This window comes from Sinohyriopsis cumingii, chromosome 14 (genome assembly GCF_028554795.1).
Source record: "Sinohyriopsis cumingii isolate HCF-2022 chromosome 14, ASM2855479v2, whole genome shotgun sequence".
In the NCBI taxonomy this organism is placed as follows: Eukaryota; Metazoa; Mollusca; class Bivalvia; order Unionida; family Unionidae; genus Sinohyriopsis; species Sinohyriopsis cumingii.
Window position 1 is genome coordinate 122,634,699 of NC_142974.1, and position 24,138 is coordinate 122,658,836.

A 24,138-nucleotide genomic window follows, 5' to 3' on the forward strand; every position below is an offset into this window, starting at 1 on the left:
AGATAGGTGCCGCACAACCTCCCCCTGTAGATGAAGAAATACTTGAAGGTAATGGACACGTTAGTACTTAAATAGCCGATGTAAAAAAGATCTTGGACCTTAACCTAAAGTAAGAAAAAGAAAATGTTGAATTAACTAAAATATTTAGAAAAGGTGTTATTGAAGAGCTTAAAGAAATTAAAGAAAAGGATTTTTCTCGCGATGCATATGATAGTCATTCTCAAAACTCAAAATTTTTAAAACCTGAGTATGTTAACCTAAATGCTGATAGTTATTTTAAATGGCTATATCGTGAGTATTATAACAAACTCCAGGCTAGAAGTGATAATGAAGTATACAATGAATATGTTAACGGCATAAATATATTTCATTTAGAACAACTTCAAGAACAAAGACTACAACCACCCCAGCATGAGCCTTCATATCAACTTTCTCCACCGCAGTAACAAATAGAACGACAACAATCGTCTTCACCGCATCAAGAGATGATGTTGAAACTTGAAAAGTCTAGAGAAGAAAGGAAACAGAGAGGAAAAGAAATGAATCAAAGAGAACAAGAAACTAAACAAAGATAATAAGAACTGAGATTTACAGAAACTAGAGGACTTAAAAATTGCGTTCTTTACTAAGTAAGGAAAAAGCAGAACAAACAGTAAGTGAGGAAAGAGATCCTGGCGATGATTCTTTTGGTGCTACTGGAAGTGGTTTTACTTCCCTAACTACAAAGGGAGTGGCTTTATTGCTTGTCTTAACACTGTTCCTTCTGACGTAGAACAACTAGAAATTCTGATTGGAGGGACACGTGCTGGAAATAATTCTCCACACATTATTAATGAAGCAGCCGATATTTGTCAAAGATTATTTACAGGCGGTATCATGGACGTCAATGTTTATCGGTGTCTCATATAATGAAATAGTCGATGATAATCACAGTGATTAAAAAAAAATAAGATGATCGTACATAATGCACAACGAGGACCTGTAATGGTTAGGGTAAGGAATTCGCGATTACTTGTTTATAAAGCAACTGACGGCGATGGACTCTATTTAGAAGGATAGCCCCCAAAAATACCGATTGCAAATCAACTAGGAATGAAATCTATTGATTTTGTTCGTGAGAAAGTTCCTAGCGCAGTTGGTAATGTCGCTGGTAAATCGTTTTCGGCAATCAAGGATAGTCTAGAACGAATAATACAACGAAAACCTAGCCACTTAAACACTGAAGTTATGCCGGAAAATGTAAGTAAAATAATAAATCAAGCCGTAATTTAAAAACTAGCAGAGCTGACTGGAGTGCCCCTATCAGAAACAGCAAATGTTCAAACGTGTATCTGATCCACCATCTGACATGGACGTACAAATTCTCAAAGATGAGTCTGTGCATGATTATTAGTATATATTCTTATGAAGCTCGACAACCAAATCAGCGTGGACGAATTGAAGTTCATAATACAATGATATATTTTTTGCCAACTAAGGCATTTATCGAGATCGAAGGTAGACATTTGAGAGCAGATGATGCAGCATATGGAACTGGTTATCATGTTGGTTTCGTTAACAATGGCTTTTTGGCGTAATTTAACAGCAACATACATAAGATTGATGGGAAAAATATTGAATCTTGTCTTGAAAATGTCGACGTTGCCACGACGATACATGGCCTTGCAAGATACAGTGATTATTACTCGAGATCTGCTGGACCGTCAATGATGCTTACCAAGGACTCAACTGACCATGCAGAAAACAGAAACGTAACACCAAATGCAGCTTGAACTGAAGTTGCATCAATGAATGAAAATTTCAACTTAGGATTTGCCGCACATCGATTAATTTGAACGGTGATGAAGAGTTTTCATGCGTAATTCACTGTCTGATCTTTAGGATTTTGCAGAAATGTTAGAAAAGATATACCTGGCGCTAAACGCACCATGGTACTTCTTAGAAAAGCAAACTGACAATGATGCAGCATGGCGAACCAACCCTGTTTCTACTGGTAAAGTAATACTAACAAAACTTTCACTGTGGATGCCAGGAATGACTCCAATGCTTGCTGAAGAACAAACATTAATTTCATTTATGAATTCAGGTGGTAAATCATTGTTATCATGGTTGACAATGACTACAAATAACGTTCAAAATAATGCAACTGGTTTATTCACATGGCAGATAACATCACAGCATAGAGTGTCGGTACCACATGTATTCATCGCATTTCAGGAAAATGCCTGATTAGATCTTGCAGGAAAGAAATCCGATGGTATTTGATGTACTTTGAGTTTCTAAAGTTGCTTTGAGGATAAACGGACATCTTGGACCTTCTGAAGAAGTGTTGATGAGTTTTTAACACTATCATGTAGCGCGTGCATATCTTCGTCTGATGACATTCATGAGTCGTGTTCAGAATATTGATTCTGGTTTGCAGATATCTCAGCGGGATTTCACAACAATGTATCTGATCTATTGCATTTCGTTGGAACATTTAGATTTATTCAGGCAATATGTCGTTGATATACACTTCCTAGCTTGTATAATTCCTCTGGTGACTATAGAGCAATTGCTGTTATACTCAGTGACAAATCAATGTTACTTCAAGGCGATGGTGGAAGAATGAAAGTTACTGACATGCCAGTAGAAAACTTGTAATTAAATCGCTCATGATATTATAATGTCATATCATCAAGTTAGTATCAATCTGACTCCTGGTCAGATTAAAAAGCTTCAATCGAATTCAGAAAATAACTTTGGAATAAAAATATCACTAAAAAAAGATCAGATCACAGGTGGTCAAAATCAGCTATCATTGTCGGAACGTCAACTTAAACATTTCAATAGCATCAAACAATCAAAATCAGACGTTAAAATCAATCTTTCTTCTGGTGCTATTAAAGGCTCAATTAAAACCGGTAGTATATTTCTACTTCTTGTAGGTATACCAGCGTTAATAGCTGTTTAAACTCCAGCTGTTGCCAAATCAGTCGCGCTCGTAATGGCATTAAAAAAGGCAACATGACAAGGACTGAAAAAGAGGGAGTGAACTAAGATAACCAGGAACGCCTTGTCCATACGGAAAAGGTCTGAGACTTCCAGAAACAGTTCGTTAGTCTTTCTAATGTCCAATTTTGATTTACATGATGCTGCTAAAAATATAACAAAATTAGAAGAGTGTTTGTGCGTGATCAGTTACCTTTCAAACCAAACAATATTGAAAGAGGCATTATCAATTTCAATAATAGTTCTTGTTCTGGCACTCATTGGGTTGCATACGCAATTGATCCAGGTGGAATTGTTTATTTTGATTCGTATGGGTTAGCACCACCAAAAGAAGTTTTAAATTACGTAAACACGATATTCAACATTACCAACATAAACAATAACCGATCCTCAAATATGTGGCCGTGAAGTAATTTCTGTACTCAACTCTATATCTTCATCAACATTACCACCTCATAAAGTCGTGCATGATTATACAAGTAGACGACTTAAATAGATCTTAATGTATGATAGTATATATTTACGGAAGATCTTCTTTTATCAAAGACAATAAAAAAGATGATATTGATTTGTTAAATTACGAGACTAAAAATGAACTTGCCGATATTATGAACCTCTCTGGAGTTGACCGAGATGAAACAGTTGTTTTTCAAGATAAATACGGTGTTTTAAAGATGAGTAATACCAAATGGAATGACATAGTTCGTAGAGTTCTCGGTGCTACTACGGATAATATTTCAGTATTTACAGACGGCGGTATAATCAGAGACTCAAATATATTAATCGCAACTGTTAGAAATGAAATTGCAAAAACGGTTGCTAATCGTTTACGATCTACCGGTGATACAATGACTGGTGAACTCAGCATGAATCGAAATAAAATAGTAGTTGTAATAACTCCAACATCTGCTGAAGTTGCCGTAACAAAAATATGTAGACAATAACTAAAATACAGTAGATACTAAGTTAACCATGCTGCGAGCTGAATATGACGTTCACCGTAGTAACTTTCGAATTTTTTATGAAGTCGCAGATGATTTCATCGAAAGTACTTCGACCGTTGACGTTAAAGTCTCTGCAATTTACACAAAACTCGGATTTATTAAAACAGGTATATCAGATATTGAAAAGATTAGAAAAAATAGATGTTATAAATGGAATTCCTGATATCGTTATACAATTAATTTGATTAAAATTCCTCACAAGCAGAATACCAACATAGTATACACAGTGTCATCAGGATTCTCATCATTGTTACATCAAAATAGCACTATCAAACATGCTGCAAATGTCACTGGTGTATAATGGCTGTCCGTGTTCAGCGGTGCAAAATTTAATATATTTACTACATATTCTTGGCGTCATTCAACCAATGATTGTTCTGAAACCGTGTCTATTGTGTTAAATAAACGAGACAAACATTTATACTGGAATCATCTAATAAAAAATGTCATCCATCATTTCACATCAGAAATGCACCTCTCTACACCTTGGATGGTAGCATCAACTTCAGTTGGGTGGCTAGATTTGTATATTTGGATGTCATCAGAATACAATTGGTGAGACACTGGATGATGATCCATGACACTTGAGAGCGACTGAGTGTACAGAATGAAGAGAACAGGTCCAATAACAGACCGCTGTGGAACAACACAACATACATCAACTGGGCTGGAGTGTATTCCATTTGCAGATACAATTTGTGTCCTGTTGACCAAGTAGGACTTGAACCACAGTAAGGCTGTACCATGAATGCCTAATACGTGCTAGAGACGGTGAAGTAATATATCATGGTCTATTGTGTCAAATGCTGCAGAGAAATAAAGGAAGGTGAGGACTAATCTTTCCGCTATCCAACGCAGAGGGAATGTCATTAACTACTTTTAGAAGAGTAGTTGTAGTACTGTGGCAAGGGCGATATGCAGATTGTACATTGCTAAAAAGGCTGTTTGAATTTAGATGAGATACAAGCTGGGATTGAACAACCTTTTTTAAGATTTTTTATATGAATGGGAGAATAGAAACTGGGCGGTAAATCGTTATGGTCTAGTGTTGATTTCTTCAGCAGAAGCTTAAGAATGGCAGTTTTGAAAAATGATGGGAATTCCCCAGATGAGAGAGAGGTATTAATAACATCAGTTAGTGAAGGCAATACTGGATCTAAGCACTCAAGCAGCAGTGAAGTTGGAATTGGATGGACGTTCAAAGGACTTTTGGTGCACTCTTCATCAGGATTATACGAACGAAATCAATAGAGACAGTTTCAAACGCTGCTAATGGTTGCCGCTCAAATTATGTATCCCAACTGTATGGTGACAAAGAGACAATTGAAATTGTGGTGTCAAGCTTATCTCTAATGATTTGTACTTTGTCACGCAAGAAATTTATAAACATATCCGGAAGGTCGACTGGAGAGGAGGTAGTTGGATGTGGTGTAGATGTGTTCCTTGACCTTAGCTTGTTAGCAATCTCGAAGAGCTCTTTGCAGCTGGAACTTTCCATGATCTTAGTAGAGTAGTGGGCTGCTTGCGCTGCATGGACTATATTTGTGACATTCTTCTTAGTGGCTGTATATATTTGCTTATGAATAGTGTGTCTGGTGGAAAGCATAAGCCTCTCAGCTTTACGGCGGTCTCTTTTAGCAATGCGAAGCTGGTCCCTAACACTGCTACACCATGGATAACACTTTTTAATTGATACTCTGCACTTGGTAGCTGGTGCATGTTTGTCAAGCAATGAACGCAGGCAGTTATCGAGTTTTCTGCGGTAGGAGGTAAGCAGGTTGCTAGGTTACCTTGGATGTCATGCATTAGTTTGGTTCTATTTATCATACGGAGGTTTCTCTTAGTAACAGATAAAGGTGGAGGGTTAGGGACTGATATGTCAAGATGGCATATAATGCAGAGGTGATCTGATGCAAGGTCGTGGGATACAAGGGAGGACCGTATAATGTTATCATCAGGTCTATGAAGAATCCAGTCTAAAATGCGACCATGTTTATGGGTGGGTTGGTTTGAGGTTGAACACATTAATGGAATCTATGAGTTTTGATGTATTTGGGTTTCCTGACAGTCAAAGTGAAATCTGAAATCTCCAAGAATAATCAGGTTGCCACCTATCGAATTTCATAGTCCAGGAGATTCGGAAACTGCTCTAAAGAGAGAGAGAGAGTCAGCGAGATTGTTTTTTCTACTAGGAGGTGGCGGTATAGGCAGAAAAAATGGACTGACCTTTGCTCCAGTGTGAGTGTAGTTTGGACTAGTTAAAAGGATGTGTGGTCGAATATAACAGAATCGTCAGAGAAACAGAATCTTGCGTTAAATGATATTGTGTTAGTTCCTGTCAGTGTTGTTGAGAGCGCGTTATCTATGGACAAAACTCCATGGACACTTGGATACGCAAAATCGATTCATTCATCACAAGGATTAACTATTTCTGAAACGCAAGTTTGGGTCGTCATGATCGTATCGAATGGTCAGATTTAGTTTATCTCGCAGTGTCTCAAGTCAGCTGCGGAGAAGTGTCCTAGACTTTACAAAAATAATCAAACCCGGGAAACTAACAACGATATAGTAAGAAAAAAATAGTTATAAACTGTGAAAAAAAAAAAATAAACGCGACTTTGATCTCGATGCTAAATTTATCACGACATTGAAACAACAACAGAATAATCATTGTGCAAGCTGTAACACTGTAATGTTGTGGCAATATTATAATAATAACCCAAGACAAATTACTGCAGACAGAATTAAAAATAGTTTTGGTTATACATGAGAAAATACGATGCTGACCTTTCTTGAGTTTAATCGACGTAAGGGGGCCAGCACCCCTGGTTCTTTACAAAAGTGATCGCGGTGATAATTGTTTGTCTTCGGGAATTACTTGTAATTCCTAGCGTACAAATCCAAGTTCAGGAAATGTTTAATCTAATATGTAGATTGCAGGTCTACCCGTAGCTGTTACCACGCTAGAAATTGTATGTGTTGTAATACTCCAAATAGGACCAGTCGCTCCTTTTTACCATCTTCAAGTTCACCAGGTTCGTAGATATATATCTTACAGTCATATTACCTAGTACTGGTTGTTTTGAAAAGTTGCGTCGTAGTATTGGTGTGTGTTTTGTATGATTCCCCTGGTGGATTTCATAGCAGTTGTGCGATTAATTTCGTTATTTAACACTTGGTAATCTTGAAACTCATTCACGAGATCTATTGTTTTTCTGAATTATATCCTTTGCATATTGATATCCAAATAATCACTCGGCAAGTGTTCAATTAAATCGTTCAATAAGTGTCTGATCAAGACGAATTGTGGTATGTTCTCGTCTGATTTTGACTTGATGTTTTTTTCATCAACGACAATAATGCACCAAGAAATTCCTTGCCAGCTTGCCAGAATCAACCTGCAATTGTTGAAGAAACCCCATATGTAGATGATCTCAATGGATTTATTAATATTTTTATGGTATATGACGACATAATGCTGGACAAACAATCAAATCCAGCTTCAACATTTTCTAGAGATGGACAAAAACACAGACGTGATTTAAGTTACTCAGCGATATACACAGCAATTTACATAAATACCTAAAGTGATTAGAGATAACTGTAATACTTTAGTTGTATTTAATTGAGTTGATACACATATTCTGCGAAATATTCATCAAACTTGGTGTAGCGGAGATATGGATATAATTAAATTTCAAATAAGTTCTTTTCGTGAGCACAATCTACCTCACACGGATTTATAACAATAAATTTACATGAACCTCGATCACGATATCGTATAGGGTTTGATAAAATCTTTGGATGAGAGACTGATACTTATAGCAGCAGAGGGGGTGCGACCTCAATGTGACGTCCGGCTGGTAAACACGCGTGCATACTTTATAAAAAAAAAAACACTAATGACAACCATAAGAAGCTTTATTTTTCCAAAAATGACCACCTCTGCCGCTACACTTCGCTAGTGGAGTGAACCAAACTCACTACATCGAAATAACGTATGATATAACTAAAATACCCAAAGGTGTATGTGCGTGTGTCTGCGTGTGTCCGTGTGTGTGTGTACGTGTGTGTGTGAGTGTGTCCGTGTGTGTGTGTGTGTGTGTGTATGATTTGGATTTTTAACCTAGCTTTGACAAAATGTTAACCATATCTCTACTATGTCTGCAGTGTGGCAGTTTATAGTGATGTCTAGCACATAGGCATCATGCCGCAGACATGTAGTATGATGTCCCATCCAGTCACAATATCCTGACACCAGGCTGACCAGTCCTAACATTAATCTCTTAATGCTGAAGGCCAAGAGAGGCAGCATTTCAGTACCGTTTTTGTGCGTCTTTGGCATGAATTGGTCGGGGATCGAACCCACGACATCCCGCATCCAAGGCGGACGCTCTAGCTACTAGGCCACCGAAACGGCCACACGCGCAGGTAACGATGAAAAAGTAACCGAAATCAGAGGACATTATATTCTAAATAATATGTAAACAATAAATGTACACAATTCCGTTACAAAGTTCATTATTTGTATTTAAAGTACTAGATGCATCACTTTCTGGAACGATAGAGGAATGGAGACAGAAATTGGACCGATCAAATGAGATCACTCTTTTAAGATGGATCAATATTTATCGAGTATTTCTCATATACTATTGTGTAATGGAAGAGTGATAGAGAGAGACATAGAATATATATATATATATATATATATATATATATATATATATATATATATATATATATATATATATATATATATATATCAAGCAGTGCCCTGACGCAACTCAGGCAGTGCTCTTTACTATGCTGCTGTAAAACTCCTTTAAAAGTTGTCTCCCTTTAATCTAAAAAAGGTAAGACAACGCAGACTACCTAAGTGAGGGTCAAGCGTATGAATGAAGTTAAACGCCCCGTGAACCGTAATGTACTACTAACGAGTTAAGAAACAGACAGGGATGGTTGACAACTGATATAGCGTCTACAGTTCATTCATTTTCAATACCGACTTTGATACTCTTTCCTGCAATGCGGCGTTTATTTTTATCTTATCAGGATATTCGTCTAGAACCCGGATGTCGTTAAAATTCTTGAGTCAGGTTTGTGTACCACGTTGGAGAACGTTATCAGATGAAAGGTTATATTATCCAGCTTACAGTGGGACGAACAGGTATGTATGGTTTCTTTGTTTGATTTTAGTCCCATGTTGAACTGACATGAAATCAAGAGCCTCTGTAAAGGACAGACCACACTGGACAACAAATTTTTACAAAAGTCATGTTACTGAAATAAAATTAGTCAATTCTTATCAATTTTTATGTGCTGAACACGAATATGACAGTCAAATTGCAAAATTGGCTCTAGTTTTTTTGTAATCTGCAAGAAATTAATGTTTACATAACGAAATGCATTCCAATAGTAAAAGGTCAACTGTAATAGCCTACCTATAAAAAATCAAGTCATTGACTACATCTTAGATTTCTTCACCTGTCTCTTGTACAGCTGTTCGGGAGCATCTCTGAGGAGTGTCCAGCAGTAGTCAGCCAGCATTGTAGTGGACCATTTTCCCTGGTATCTTTGTTCCATTGTTGCGATATCTTGATGAAAACGTTCGCCGTGTTCATCACTAACAATACCACAGTTGCTAGGAAAGAAATCCAAATGGGAATGAAGGAAGTGAATCTTTAGAGACATATTGCAGCCAAGTTTCTTATACTTCATCAACATGTCTTCTACTAGTTCCTTATAGTTTTCTGCCCTAACATTTCCGAGGAAGTTTGTAGAAACTAGGCGAAAAGCATTCCATGCTTGTTTCGCGTCACCTTCCAGCAAGTTGTTGAACCGGTCATCTTTGAAAAGCTCTCGAATCTGAGGACCCACAAAAACTCCCTCTTTAATCTTTGCTTCGCTGAGTCGAGGGAATTTTTCATGAAGGTATCGGAATGCTGGCAAAGTCCGGTCAATGGCTTTCACGAAGTTCTTCATCAAACCTAGTTTGATGTGAAGGGGTGGTAGCAAGATTTTCTGAGCCTCAACCAGAGCTGGGTGTTGGATATTCTTCTCTCCAATGGCTACATTCTGCCTGTGAGTCCATTCCTTCCTCATGTAGTGCATTTCCCTTGCTCGGCTATCCCACTCGCATAAGAAACACATGTATTTTGTATATCCTTGCTGCAGTCCCATTAAAAGGGCAACTACCTTCAAATCACCACAGAGGTGCCAGCTGTACTTGTTATACTCAATGGAATTCAGTAGCTGCCTTAAGTTATCGTATGTCTCTTTCATGTGGACAGCATACGCTACTGGAATAGATGGAAGAATGTTTCCATTGTGCAAAAGCACAGCCTTGAGACTCAGTTTCGAAGAGTCCACAAATAGTCTCCATTCTTGTGGGTCATGAGTGATTTTTAAAGCATTCATGAGGCCCTCAATATCGGAACAGAATATCAGATTACTTTCCTTTCTGAAGAAAGGCTCCAATTGCTGGTGGCGCTTCGATATGCAGTAATTGTGACATCTTCTTCTAGAAGATTCCATTGTTGGAGTCTTGATCCTAGCAATTCTGCCTTGTTCTTTGATAAGTCCAAATCACGAATCAGGTCATTTAGTTCTTCCTGTGTTATTCTGTGTGGGGTTGATGATGCACCACAGCGAAAATCTGGATCACTGCATGCTGATGGACCAGGAGAAGAACAGGTCGACTCACCTTTGTCTTCGTCAGATGAATCAAGAGAATATTCTGCTGGAGGTTCTGGAATAGGAAGTCCCTCACCATGTGGAACTGGTCTCAATGCAGACGGAATGTTTGGGTAGACTATTCTCGACTTCTTTCGCTTCGTTATTCCGCCGGAAAGAGGAGGAACCAAGCAGAAGTAACAGTCATTTAGGTGGTTGCTTGGCTCTCTCCACACCATTGGGACTGCAAACGGCATTGATGACCTTTTGCAATTCAACCACTGTGAAAGCTGTGTTGTACATGTAGCACAGCATATATGCGGAGCCCAAGGCTTGTCTTGGTCACCAACCTTGCATCCGAAGTAAAGATGATATGCCTTCTTCACTTGAGAATTGATACTTTTCTTCTGGTTGGCAAATGTCACTTCCCCACAAATATAGCAAAAATTGTCCGCGGTATTAACACACTTTCGAGGCATTACTGTTCTTTATTGTACGTAAATGGATAAAATAATAAGTTTTATGTAACAGTAGCTTGAACTGTCTCGCACAACGTCTAAAATATTTTAAATGCTGAACCTATCTGATTGGGCTTTATATAGTACACTGCTTACGTCAGCTTCAGCAGCCGCCTGGCATTAGTATAATAGGCCTACACATGTATAGTACACTGCTGACGTCAACTTACTTCAGCAGCCGCATGGCATTAGTATTGCATTGCATCAGAAAATGATGCAATCAACTGTGGATGATGTGAGCATGATGGTATTATGCAATGTTACATCATTATTCCGGATGTTGCTGCAGTCCTACTGGAGAAATTTACACAGTGAAACATAGAAAATGAGGTATATGAATATCTTCAAAACGAGAGCCAATACAAATTTTTCACGGTTATATTCGTGTTCGGCACACCAAAATACTACAGATTAGGGCCTTTTCAAGTCAGTAATGATTTCACTGTTGACCAGTGCCATTAACTTCACGATTGTTTAGTACAATACTGTATACAAATTGTTTACTGTAACTAAAACAACTTCTCTTTAGTAAATGCACGTTATAACATCATGAAAGTTTTTCCATTAAGATAATACCAATACAACATGAGGGTTCTTTTAATACGTAAACATGGTTAAGATGAAAATTTGGAGAGAAAAAATCATGATATGCTGGCTATTATGAAAGTTGCTTTAGGGAGAATGTTTGACCAAAAAAAAACATTAATTTTCTTTCAAAATGTTATCTTCACAGGAAATATTACTGAGAGTCAGTAATAAACATGTGTGGAGCGAATAATGAAAATATAGCGTTGTTTAAATCTAAACAAATATCTTTCATTTTGAAAATCATTGTATGTATACTCAATAGGAAACTAGTTGGTAAATATACCATAATAAAAATATATTTTAAATTTTATTTGTTTTTTAAAATTCTTTGTATTATCTTTTACCTGCGTGCTATCTCTTCTTTTTGTATATTAATTGATGCAACTACTCAATCCTATCTAGTGTAAAGGACAATGCCAAAATACGAGCTGAATCATACTCAGAACGCTCATTGCCACTAGACACGACGATGATCATGTATGATCCCACTACCCCAGCCATTAAGAAAAACATTAGACGTTTGAGTTTTAGCAAATTCTTTTATTTCAACACATACTATGCAAATGTGATCGCGCATGTTCTTTTGATTTACTTAGCTACGATACGCACTATAACGCTTGTACTGAATAATAGTAATTAAATGTGATACATTGGACTGGTTTCACCCTCTTGCCTAATGAAAATGCCAACACAAATGATGGGTAAATGAAGAAAAATGGGACAAATGGATAGCACATAAAATGTGTTGAATAACATAACGTTATGCCATTCTATATCATATTAGTGTGGTGATTTTGTACAAAACCCAGGACTGGTTTGGGAAAACTACATGACTATTGATAAGCCAAATGCAACGAAAGGTTGTAGATATTATTAACAGCCTGTACCTTAGATGTGTAGCGAAGTCTCAACGAAAACAAAAGAAAGAAATTTTACTTGCCTTGAAAAAAGTTTATTCATTTTGAACTAAGACACCAGGATATTTATTCCATGAGGTTATACATGTTTGCATCATTCTGGGGTATAGATTAGAACCTGCAGGGACTATTAAGAAAGGACACTTCAAGACATAAGTCGGATGCATATATATTTTAAGGAAAAAGTATTATAGTAAAATGATAGATTATTCCAATAACCGGGGAAAACACGTTACTTTGTAATGGGAGCATTAAATGGAAAAGACAGTAAACGAGAGAATTTCAGAATTAGTATACTAGATGAAATATATGTGGAGTCATGACCATTAACACTTAAGAGAAATACAATTGGACATAAAGGAAAGGAATTCTCGGAAAAAGATGACGGAAACTTGAATAAAGTACAACATCTGGTAAATAGACAGTCCTAAGAAATATAAATCTTAATGGAATTATAGAAAAATCAATTTCCAAAATGATCAATTATAAATATGAAATGATTCTCGAAAACTAAATAAATGCATTGGGATCTCACATAAAAGCATAACAAATAGCTTTTAGTTTGCAAGATCAAAACAATGTAAATAACACAATCTGATATTATTATATGCTGAATTTTTTTTCCCGTTAACTTTACATTGTCGTAATCGTTCAATATTCCCCGATACTGAACGAGCGCGACAATACACATATAGCATTCACGTGAATAAAGGAACTACTTTCTTTTGTAAATAAACAATGTACTTTTGATTTGTAAACAAATCATGTACACTCGCGTAAGAGGCTCTTTACGTTGTGGTTGTTTAAATTTGTTTCTGAATGAACTAAAACATGTTTCGTGGACTGCAAAAAACCCCAGCTGTCTTGACATTTTGCGTTGATACAATGTTACGGATTTAGGCTAGCTACCTTATATAAATGACAGATTAGGTCCTTACAAATAACAAGGCATTTACCTGTTTTCTTTTGCTGGTGATAAGAATGGGAAAATAAAATATAGTTACAGTTTTACATCCTGAATTTCCTCAAAATGCTTTTTTTTTAATTCTGCAAATCCGAATTACATGAGCCATGTCATTGGTTTTCAATCTGGATTGCACATTCCAAAAGTGTGCTGTAATGTCGATGATAAGTGCAATTGCATCCTCCTTACTGCACTCTAAATGAAATACACATTCAATTCCATAGAGTCCTTTTGAAAATTGCAATTGAAAGACTTCTAATTTTTCCCACGTTATGATTTCAAACATTCAATGACAGAAACGGAAACACATGTGCAGACGTAAACAAGCTTCTCCCGCGTCACTTCAATCCGATGTATTTCATGTATAATTGCACAGATGAATCCAGTCCAAAATCACAAACTTTCGTTGAATCGAAACAAAATACCAAAATATATTCACTCATATGACTGCAAATTTCAATTTTAACTAGACACGCCATTTTCTTTCGAAAGTTATGTCGAGCGCGCGACTAAGTTCAAATTTATCTGGGCGGAGCTATGTGCACATTAATAATGATGTCATTTTGTAATGTCAAATCTGCGCTTGCGTATCTAGTTTGGAAGACAGCATTCATTCATTTACGTTGTTTCTTGTAGTGTAGTTTGTTTATATAATTAAACCTTAGGTAGAATAAAAAAATGAGGATATAATAAAAAGGTTACGGCATTTGCATGGGAAAATATGAACTCGTTTTGTCGGAAGGATATACTGCACTCACAAGTTCCTGCAGTATTCATTCCGAAAACTCGTTCATATTTTCCCATACAAATGCAGTAACCTATAATTATCGTATGCACATGGAGCTGTATTATTTACTATGCTTTGGAACAACAGATATTGTATTCCAGAAAGATGTATAAGAAAATGGTTATTGTTAAAAAATTACGACAATCAATTAGGACAAAAAATTCCAGTGTGAACAAAGTAAGCATTCTTTATAAAAGGTTGAAAGTGATTGATTGATTCATTGATATCCCGTAGAGCTTCAAACAAAGATAGGAAGTTTAAGAATTGTTAATATTTGGGGAAAACCAATATTGATGTATCAATTATTCAAAGACAAGATATCATACCTTGTATATCTAAGTATATCATACGACACACTACTCGAGAAGTTGGAAAATAAGAACACGATTAAAAGTAAATTTTAAAATAGTTTTGATTATTTTAATAAACATAAATAAAAAGGAAACAAGAAAACTAAAACTTGAATGGATTATAATTTGTATAGATTTTGCAAAATATTTCATTCCAATTTCTGCAAATGTATTGAAAACACACACACACACACACACACACACACACACACACACACACATATATATATATATATATATATATATATATATATATATATATATATATATATATATATATATATATATATATATATATATATATGCTTTGCAGACTTGTAACACAATAAATTAAATTCAGATGATAATGTAGACAAAGGAACGATATATTGTTTACACTGGCATTTTGATGCTTATGTTGACATTAGATAACAAATGAAAGGGAAAGTAAAACCAATCAAAAGTACAGAATATCACCATTGTACAAAATATACTAAATCAAAGCTCATATCCCGCTACATTATTGTCGAATGCTAACGAGGTACCTATTAGCGCTTCATCTGTACATGTGATGTACTTTAACATATTTACTAATGTACTAAAACTGGCAAATTAGTGTATACAATATTGCTCTTTCGATTGTAAAATTATCACAGTATATAAACATGTATAAAATATCACAAGAGTATGGAAAGGTTTCTGTTGCTAAGTAACCGTCCATGTTTACGTATGAACACATAATTCTCTACAATGTTAATCATGTTTCTGAAGAAGAAATAAAACAAATAGCATACATTTCCTGCAAAATTTAAATGAAGAGTTTGAAGAGATATGCTTTAATGCTATTGTCAGTGATACCATATAAAGTTATTTCAATTTAATATAATGCTTAACATGTTATATGTATTGCTTCCCAGAAAACCACATTTAGATCAAAACAGTTCAAATGTAACATCAGCCTAAGGGAAACACCGGGTCCACCCTGCTGTAACGAAGGAAGTCTAAAGTGCGTATTTTCCCAGAAGTACATATACCTTTTGAAATCCAGAAACTTTGGATTATGATCACTAACTCCAGACACATTGAACAATATCATTGGATTTTCTATCCAAGCAAAAACTACCATCCAACCCATCAGTACAAAACTGATGTCAACTTCCATGCAAGTTAGGATTTTGAACACAACCAAGTGACAATTAATTCCATTCAACAATAAAGTGCATATCACACATAACAGCTCTTTTTCCTTTAGGCGCCTAACACATCCCAAATTTGAGCTAACAAATTCTTAATCCACATTATAATATACGTCAGTGATATGTTTTTGTCTAAACAGTAGTAATCCGAGTTCAACATGAGCAATTCAATCATAATTAAGACACGCTGGTAAAACTCTGTTAAAGTTCCAAAACAATTTAGCTTTGGTAAAGCCTAACGCAAACTAATTTTAAAGTTAGTCTCCAATTATATATATATATATATATATATATATATATATATATATATATATATATATATATATATATATATATATATATATATATATATATATATATATATATATATATATATATATATATATATATATATATATATATATATATATATATATATATATATATATATATATATATATATATATATATATATATATATATATATATATATATATATATATATATATATATATATATATATATATATATATATATATATATATATATGACAATCAAAACGTGCACTGGTCTTTATTTTTATGATCGTTGATATTAATAAGAAAACATCCTATTGCAAATATCATGAATGTTGTTGTCGCTATTACATTCCATACGTATTCAAATCATGGTGATAAAGTAACCAGTGGAGATATTATTTGACTCGGTACTCTCAGGCATGCGTTCTTTAATATATACTTTGTTTGCAGATTTTAAAGCCATGTCTTGGTCAGACATATTCTTTTCGGGTAACCAAGCGAAAAAGGACGAAAGAGCTAGATTGAGTGGCAAATTATTTTCCCTTGTAGACAACTGTTTTTTGGCGACAAACAAGTTGATAAATTGCATGCATAAGTATCTACCTGGACGGAACTTTGAGAATCTAGAAAGCAATGCCTCCAAAAGCATTCGAGACAACCGCGACATGATCATTCAAAGGCTTGGTGAGCTGGAGACTTACCTAGAGGAGAAAAAGAGAGATGTTGAAAAGAAAATGGATCCTGAACTCTTCAACATTCTTGTATCAACTGGCACTAGCCATAAGGAGAAAATGAAGATTGCTAAAATGTCTTCCACAACTATCATTAGAATTGCTGGATCAGTGGAAGGGGTCTTTTTATGTGGGGCGATAAATTCTGGAAATGAGTTGGCAAATATCATTAGATCCCTAAGCGTCATGAAGACCTGTGTGGAACGAACGGTTTCTTCTGGAGGCTATGCTAGTTTTTTGACTTATTTGTGGCATGTGGATGTGTCTGTCTTCACAGGAGCAGCTGAACGGGATCAGCAGGATGATTCTTTGAATGATTACCGTGTTGTCGTGCAAGAGTTTCAACTAGCATTTGATCAATTCTTTGACAACATCAGCCTAGTGAAGGCATCACTAGAGTTGACGGCATAGTCAACGTGATTATTGGTACTGAAACATAGAAAATGACTTGTAATTCAAAAACAAAAAGCTTTTGAATAGAAACCAAGTTAATCGTCATGTTTCTTTCATTGCTGTATAAAGTATATAATTATTGGCATTTTGAAAATCTTGGCCATCAAAACGAAATCAAGAAGTGTCATTAAAACAATTCCTTAATTTCATCATCATATGCTAATTTTAATCATCGATAAACATCGCGTTTATCAATATGGAAACACCTTGCTTTAATCCTAACGGGGTCTTGAAAAGAAGCATATGTTTGTAATACAGAGGCAACTTAAATGTGTGATTTGTAGATACTTATAATTCAAATTCGCAGACTCACACAATAATATACCGAACTGAAAGGAAAGTGTTATCTTGGGATTCGACACTAGTATGCCTGATAAATTAGAGAATTGTAATTCGTACTCTATGGGGATTCAAAACCAGGTCCGCTGGTAAATCGTACCCATCGCATGTGTTTCCCTTAGCAACTTGTATGTATGTATGCATGTATGTATGTATGTATGTATGTATGTATGTATGTATGTATGTATGTATGTATGTATGTATGTATGTATGTATGTATAAATAGGATGATGGATGGGTTTATGTAGACTTATGTGGGGTGTTAGGTTTCAGCTGAGTAACGAGTACATGTATTTGTAGAATTGTCAATGTTCCAGCATTCTGTTGGTTTTGACTGTAACCTGGGATAAAGCCGTAATCTGATAGACGCATGCAAATGTGTCAAATGAATTTTACAGTCACGGTAGACTGGGCAAATAGACTTCACAACAGGCTTTAAATAAACGCAGAATATGAACATGGAAAACGCACGATTGTAAATCAGTTATACTTTACAATCACAATATTAACATAAAAATATGATTTATTTTCAATGTTCCCGACGCTACAAAATACTCGAGGCGGAAACGTGCTGCTAGATGAAGTTGCTAAGGGAAACACAACACTCACGAAATATTAATGCGCGTTAGTTATCGTGGATCAGATATTTGGAATCGTCACGGCAAATAGCTGTTGATATAGGTGTAGTGCGAAACGCGACTATTATGGGCACGCTAATCGGCAGTTTTTTTTTCTTTTTGCCATTTAAATATAAACCTGTAGGACTGGATGAGCTGGCAAATAATGTTGTTACAACTGAAATCACGAATACATCTCTGTATGTAACAAACTATCTCAGCATAATTGTCAATCCGTGCTCGATGACTGTCGATGATATCGTAAGTAGCATGGGTGAGTTCGAAATGGTGCTGGACGAAATGTAAAATCGCCGACGACTTTGAACACAGTCTAGGAACCGAGGCGTTAGCAAACCAAATTAAACAAATGATCTACAGGCAGTACATGTTTGTTGACAGATACCAGTCTGCTTGCTGGCTGTAATGGTGTATAGGTTTGACTGGGGCACCTCGTATTAACTTCGCTTGGGGTGCCTGTGGAAGGGATTGTTTTGGGCGAGGATCGCCGTTCATGTTAGCAGATTTAGTTTGCAAAATGTTTTACGATCCCGAAGTGTAATCGCTTCCAATACCCACATAATCGTTCACGTTTGCACATAATATATATTGTGTTTACTGAATCACATTGCTGTCGGGAGCATACATAAGGATCAAATTATCTGTCGCTGTCACTGCAAATTTGTATAGCTTGCTTTGACGGTGCATATTTTCATTAATTTTATACATATGCTAACCAATTCTTCTACGCACATTGTTTTAAGTTCGTTATTGCATTATTTTTGCTGCAGAATATTTAGTCTCACATCACACGTGAATAATCCGCCCGCGTGTAACGCTAGGATACAAATTTATAAAGTCATGTTCTACTGAAATCATTGATCCTGGATATTTCAGCCGGTCGAAAAGCTCCATTTTATACTTATAAAGTCATTTTGAAATAAGATGATATAAGACTATCCATTATGGGAGGCTGTTTTCTCAAATGTGTTTGTAATACCTAACGGCTCTAATACTTATTCAACATTTCTTAAATAAAATCTAATTTATGTACGTCTCATTATGGGATCTAGTTATACTTTGTATGCTTTATTGATATTCAAATACTGGTGAACGTTTTCATACCGACACAAATTTTATTGTGAAATTAGATGGGTCTAAAATATCATTTTCTTATCTAGATGTTACATATACTCCTGATTTTACCAACTAATTAATATTGAAAACGACAGCAAATATCACAATTTTGTTTAGTACGTCTCATCCACCGGATTTTGTTTAAATTCGTATTAAAATTAAGAACTGAAGAAATCAATGCATGTTGACTTTTCCCATGCCAACATCAAAATTTGTTATATACGCAGTCGGTCGCGAGAAACCTATCGCATCAAAATGTTGCATGTACTTCTAACGCTATGACCCGAATGTGACGGTAAATATCTCACATAATTTTAAACGCAATGTATATAAGGGCTTAGACAGTCCACAGGTTGAAATTGTAATGTACAAGTAAAATAAACTGCCGTGCTTGATTAATTTTCTCGGTAAGAACAACAAAGAATCATTCATCCCTTTCATATTTTTTATGTTGTCGTGAAAAGATGTACACACTTTTGTCATTTGTTTACAAAATATGTATGTTTCATGTTTTATTTTATACTTTAAATTTCTCTAGGATGAGAACTGGCATCAACGGCAAAACACCGATGAGATCAAACAGTTTCATAAGTTCTTGGAACAATGAATCAACTTTTGTCATAAAATTGAGAAGAAAAAAAAATCAAAAAGGTCGTTATGAATATATTACATTCGTAAACGCAGGACCCCAACCCAAACAATCTTGTTGAACATGATTTGTTAACTTATTCGAATGAAAAATAAGTATTATTTGTAGGGAATTATGTAGTTTTTTACTTCAAGGGAAGAAAATATTTGAAATGTGTAGGAATAATAAACCTTAATTTTCAGGCACTCCACCAACTGGTCGTCCAATATTGATTTATTTATGTGAAATATAAACCTTGCTTCAATAACTCTTCCCCTGCTAGAGCGATACAGTTTCGGACAATTGACGTGATCAATATAAATATTAATTGCAACAAAATATAATTTAATAAAAATCTTCTGAAATGGAGTATTAAATTAACAATGTTTTTCTACTATGATTCGTAGATTTAATGGGACACTTGTGACAGGTAATACACATGCATTTTCTATTTGACACTACTAAGAGTAACATTTTCACAGAATACAACTGTAATCATTATATATAATACATGACTCAATAGTTTAATGATAAAACATTTCCACAGACTTAAAACAAAACATGATAATACTGTTTACCCATTGATGGTGTTATAAAATGTACGGAACATGTATCTTATCTTGGAATGTAGAAATGCACTTATGACAAATACTTTTACTGAAATTTTAATTTAATATAGCTGGGTGCACACGAGTCTATCTTTCTAGAAATAAGTTGACGTACCCACATTTGACTATTAAGGAATGGAGACTAGTGAGAACAAAGGTTGAGTTAGGACAGATAGAAGAGTAATAATAAAAGTAGAAGTAAATGAAATAGTGTCAGTTTATGTTTCGCCCCATCAATCATAGACCCATCTGGCCAGTGTGACGGACACTAGATAAATGAACCTTAACCAGCACAGCCCTGATAATTACTAGATCATACTTATAACTGACTATTGCATTAACATGCAATGTTTGAAAGCTCCAAGTCTAGAGCTTCTGCAATTATTGATGGTAATTTGTTTCAGGTCTCTATTGTTCGTGCGAAAAAGCTGAACTTTAAACTTTTTTGCTGCTATCTTCTTTGTGTCATTTCTCTTTATTTGATTGTACGCTAGTGTCAAATATTGGTCCGCGGGTATGTCTGCTACGTTGTTCTCTATCGTCTGTAACATGATCAGCCAGGCATTGGTTCACCTGGACTCAAACGATTTCCACTGGAGATGATCCATCATAGACACGGACGTTAATATTTCTATATCTGTTGGCGGTCAAATCTAACGGCTCTCCTCTGACCATGTCTATCTTATTTATGTGTTCTTTTTTGTGTGGATTCCACACAGTTGAGCAGTATTCAAAACCAGTTGTTACAACAGAGAAATTTGTAGCACTTTGTACTTCACTGTTTCTGATTCAGAGCTTTGGGCAAAAGAAAGCCAAGATGGCTGTTCCATTTTCTCACCATCTTGTCTATTTCGCGTTTCCAAAAGAGGTCTTTAAAGAATTCCACCCCAAGATAGTGTTATCTACTCAGTAGCTCGCTTGTGCCCCTTAATAATGTAGTTGGACATGATCGGAAATTTTTGTCTGTAGACTCTTGGGATACTGCATTTGTCTGGATAGAAGGACGTGCTCCAAGTTATTTCCCAGAGAGCTCTTCTTGTACGATATGGCAGTCCTCGGATGCGTCGATTTTCCGGTGGACGATACAGTCGTCTTCAGAAAATCTTTTCGTGGATTTGACTCTTTTATTAAGTTAATTGATGAGCACCAGGAAGAGGAAGTGATCCAATACACTCCTTTGAGGTACTCCGTTAGCAACCTGTGCTGGGTCTCACGTTGCTCTATTAACCATAACCCTCTGCGGACAGTCTGTTAGAAAATATCTAAACAGTGTCAGCGCATGACTCCTGACATCATATATGGTAACATTTAAGATGGAGGTTTTCGTGGGATTTTAGATGATGCATAATGTTTCTGTGATGGGTTCAATCTTGTTGCAGCAGATAAATTGTATGTGAGATTCGTCAGAGGATTATGGCGTTCAATAGGTCAAGTAGGCCTTCTCTACAAAGCGGTTAGATGTTGGTTTTGCTAATTGGCAAATTTTCCTATATCCTGCGTTTCATGTTGTTTCCTCTCTTGAAACAATTTGTTCCCTTGTTTGTATTGAGCTTTATTGGATCTCTCTATCCAAAACTTGTTCGTATTCTTGCCACATATTTTCCTGGATGGTACAAATGTATCCATTAACCATCTGATCAAATAGTTTATATTTGTCATTTACCGTAAGGTTAACCGTTTCTTGTATGAATGACTCTTATGACTTTTCATTCTTCGTGTTTCTGGCCGCTAACTGCCTTCTGTAAAAAAATGAAAAGAATAATTACTGTTTTGTTGCTTGTTAAGGAAAGACTGATCAAGCACATTTAAGGAAAATTCAGTTACCCTTGTTGCCGCATCTACAACCCATTCCCTGTGATGAGTTCTTTATCATATTTATCAGCTGTTGGCATTGACGTTGCTTGTTGCTCTTGGTAGAGGTCACTCGTTTTCCCAGTCAATATCCGCCAGGATGAAGTCTCCTCCTAGACATAAGTGCGCACCGCATAGGATGTAGCTAAGGCATGAATGAAGGTGGTCTAGGTAGTTTGGATAGGTTAAGGATGACGTTTTGTTGGAGTGGTCGACATTTAGGTATCTTGCCCTTTTGACTTGATATTTGCCGAAATAACTAAGTTATTGTTTGCTGAATTTCGTCTGGCTCGCAGTTGACATATATGTCAGATACTAAGACAAATACTCCGCATCCAGATGGTCCCTCTGGACGAACTTTGAGTTAGGACATGTACTTCAAATGAATTTATGTTGATGTCTGGCAATGATTCACTACCAATAACAGAGGTGGCTAGTACACAGGAGATCATAGTGCTAAGAAGTCCCTTTCTTTCCGACGTCTTTATTGATTGACAATTGATGAATAGGGTTCTCATAGCACGTCAGGTCTAATTCAGTTGGGATGCTGTGGTGCTGAGGTGTTCCGCTGCTACGTTAGGGATGAAGTGGCAGTTGGATTGCTAAAGCTTCTCTCATCTCACTGTCTGCTTGGGTTCAGTCACTAAAGTAGTGGTAACTAGTATTGATATGGAATAGAAAAATGGTAAACATTTCAGTAGAGTAGTTTGGTTAAGCACATCGCATACATCTACAGCTTACAATAGAGAGGCCTTTGAAGAAGGCATCTGGTATTCCCATACATTCATGATGATACCAAACTTCAACTGAGTAACAGCACACACAAGATTATATCTTTACAGACACCACAAGCAAACTTGATATTTACTGGGCACGAATGTTGCCAGGACGAATATGATTCAGCCAGTAATAAAACTACATCGGTTAGAACGAGATTGTTTTTACAAATTTGTCCTTTAATCTTCGATATGATTATTTTCAGAGTCGTAATGAGGTGGGTGGAGCTAATGGTAGGGAAAATATGTTGTGTATGATGAGGGTTAGGCTGATATGAGAAGGTAAACCAATGTGCCATAACATGTTTGATTTGTGTGATGTACCAAGTCAAAATTGCCTGATGTTCTTAAACTGGGGCCGCAGGTGTATAACATTCGCTGATTAACAACGAAAACTTTCCTAACGAAAAAGAGGCTTTCTGTTTGGTGTGGTATGATATAAAGAAAAATGAAATGATGGAAACAAATTGTGGAAATACGGCGATACAAAGTTTGCAGAAATAATGGGATAGATTGAAATTAAGCTAATATCATAGTTAGGTATTCAAGGAACCTGAACACAAAGGGCATGTCGATCATAGTACTATAATGCGACAATAAATGCCACCTCAAAATGAAAGACTGAAGCAACAGTGATAACTGTTTTGAAATTGTAACCTACGTAGAAACATTCTAGTCAGTTTTAAATCAAACATCATGCGTGCTTAATTCGCAAATCCATGGCAAAAGGTATAACCCAATTATGAAAAGACATAAA

At 35.9% G+C, this 24,138-nt stretch overlaps 1 protein-coding gene across 1 annotated transcript; it reads left to right on the forward strand.

Annotated features, from left to right (window-relative positions):
* Positions 1–8,861: 8,861 nt before the first annotated feature.
* On the forward strand, positions 8,862–20,100 carry LOC149784740 (single-pass membrane and coiled-coil domain-containing protein 3-like). Its single transcript, XM_089932768.1, has 2 exons — positions 8,862–9,162; positions 16,695–20,100. The coding sequence occupies exons 1-2, from the start codon at positions 9,123–9,125 to the stop codon at positions 17,384–17,386; spliced, it is 732 nt and encodes a 243-aa protein (XP_089788894.1). The 5' UTR covers positions 8,862–9,122; the 3' UTR covers positions 17,387–20,100.
* The last annotated feature ends 4,038 nt before the right edge of the window (positions 20,101–24,138 follow it).

Excerpts from the sequence above, each read along its gene's own strand:
- LOC149784740 (XM_089932768.1), top strand. The coding sequence starts at position 9,123 with ATGAAAGGTTATATTATCCAGCTTACAGTGGGACGAACAG. Across the intron at positions 9,163-16,694 it reads GCTTACAGTGGGACGAACAG|ATTTTAAAGCCATGTCTTGG; the intron begins GTATGTATGGTT and ends CTTTGTTTGCAG.